Raw genomic sequence first — 652 nt, 5'->3', positions numbered from 1 at the left:
TTTGTTATCAGGGTTGGTCCTGCTGCCGGAAGCGAACTGTAGATTTCTCTGAGTTTCTAAACATCAAGGTAAATTCTTTACTTTCGGGTATTCTGCCCCCAGTAGAAGGATTCCATCCCTAATCTTCTTTCCCTATCTATACTAGGGCTGTACTGTGGGACCACACTGTGCCGAGAAGCTCCCTGAGGTCCCTCAACCTGAGGGCCCTGGTACAAGCAGTTCACTTCAGGAGCAAAGACCTCCGAATGTGATTCCAAAGTCAGCAGAGACTTTGCGTCGGGAGAGGCCCAAGTAAAGAGGAGGTCCCTGGGTTTTTCGTACATTCATGAAAATTCCTAGGAGTGATTAATGGGTCATTGAGGTTTGGGAGCTAGAGATCAGAGATATGAGGAGACCCAAGTGTCAGGGCTTGGTGTATGTTTTTGTGCCTTAGGGGAAATTTGTCCAGAAATAATGTCCTTGGCTCTTAAGATGGTATGGGGTAATGGGGTAGGTATTTTGAATCACCAGAGTAGATAACCTCTCACAAATAGATACATAGTTATAATACAAGGGTGATTGTTGAATGAATTGGGTTTTCTTTTTGGAAAAGAGTTTTAAAATATGTTTTATATATTAAGAATGTAGTAGTATTGGCAGCCAGGAGGCTGCC

The 652-nt window shown here is 43.6% G+C and overlaps 1 protein-coding gene across 1 annotated transcript in view; it reads left to right on the top strand.

The window, feature by feature from the left end:
- Nucleotides 1-652, top strand: part of ITGB1BP2 (integrin beta 1 binding protein (melusin) 2) — a gene marked incomplete at its 3' end in the record, with an annotated part of 3,539 nt that overhangs the window by 1,291 nt on the left and 1,596 nt on the right. The window contains exons 3-4 of the mRNA XM_010857950.1: nt 12-68; nt 146-291. Of these exons, the coding sequence (XP_010856252.1) occupies nt 12-68; nt 146-291 (203 nt within the window). The remainder of the gene's footprint in view (nt 1-11; nt 69-145; nt 292-652) is intronic.

The sequence above is a fragment of the Bison bison genome, unplaced genomic scaffold (assembly GCF_000754665.1).
Source record: "Bison bison bison isolate TAMUID 2011002044 unplaced genomic scaffold, Bison_UMD1.0 scf7180017855053, whole genome shotgun sequence".
Lineage (NCBI taxonomy): Eukaryota > Metazoa > Chordata > Mammalia > Artiodactyla > Bovidae > Bison > Bison bison.
This window is presented reverse-complemented; position numbering and strand designations above follow the sequence as displayed.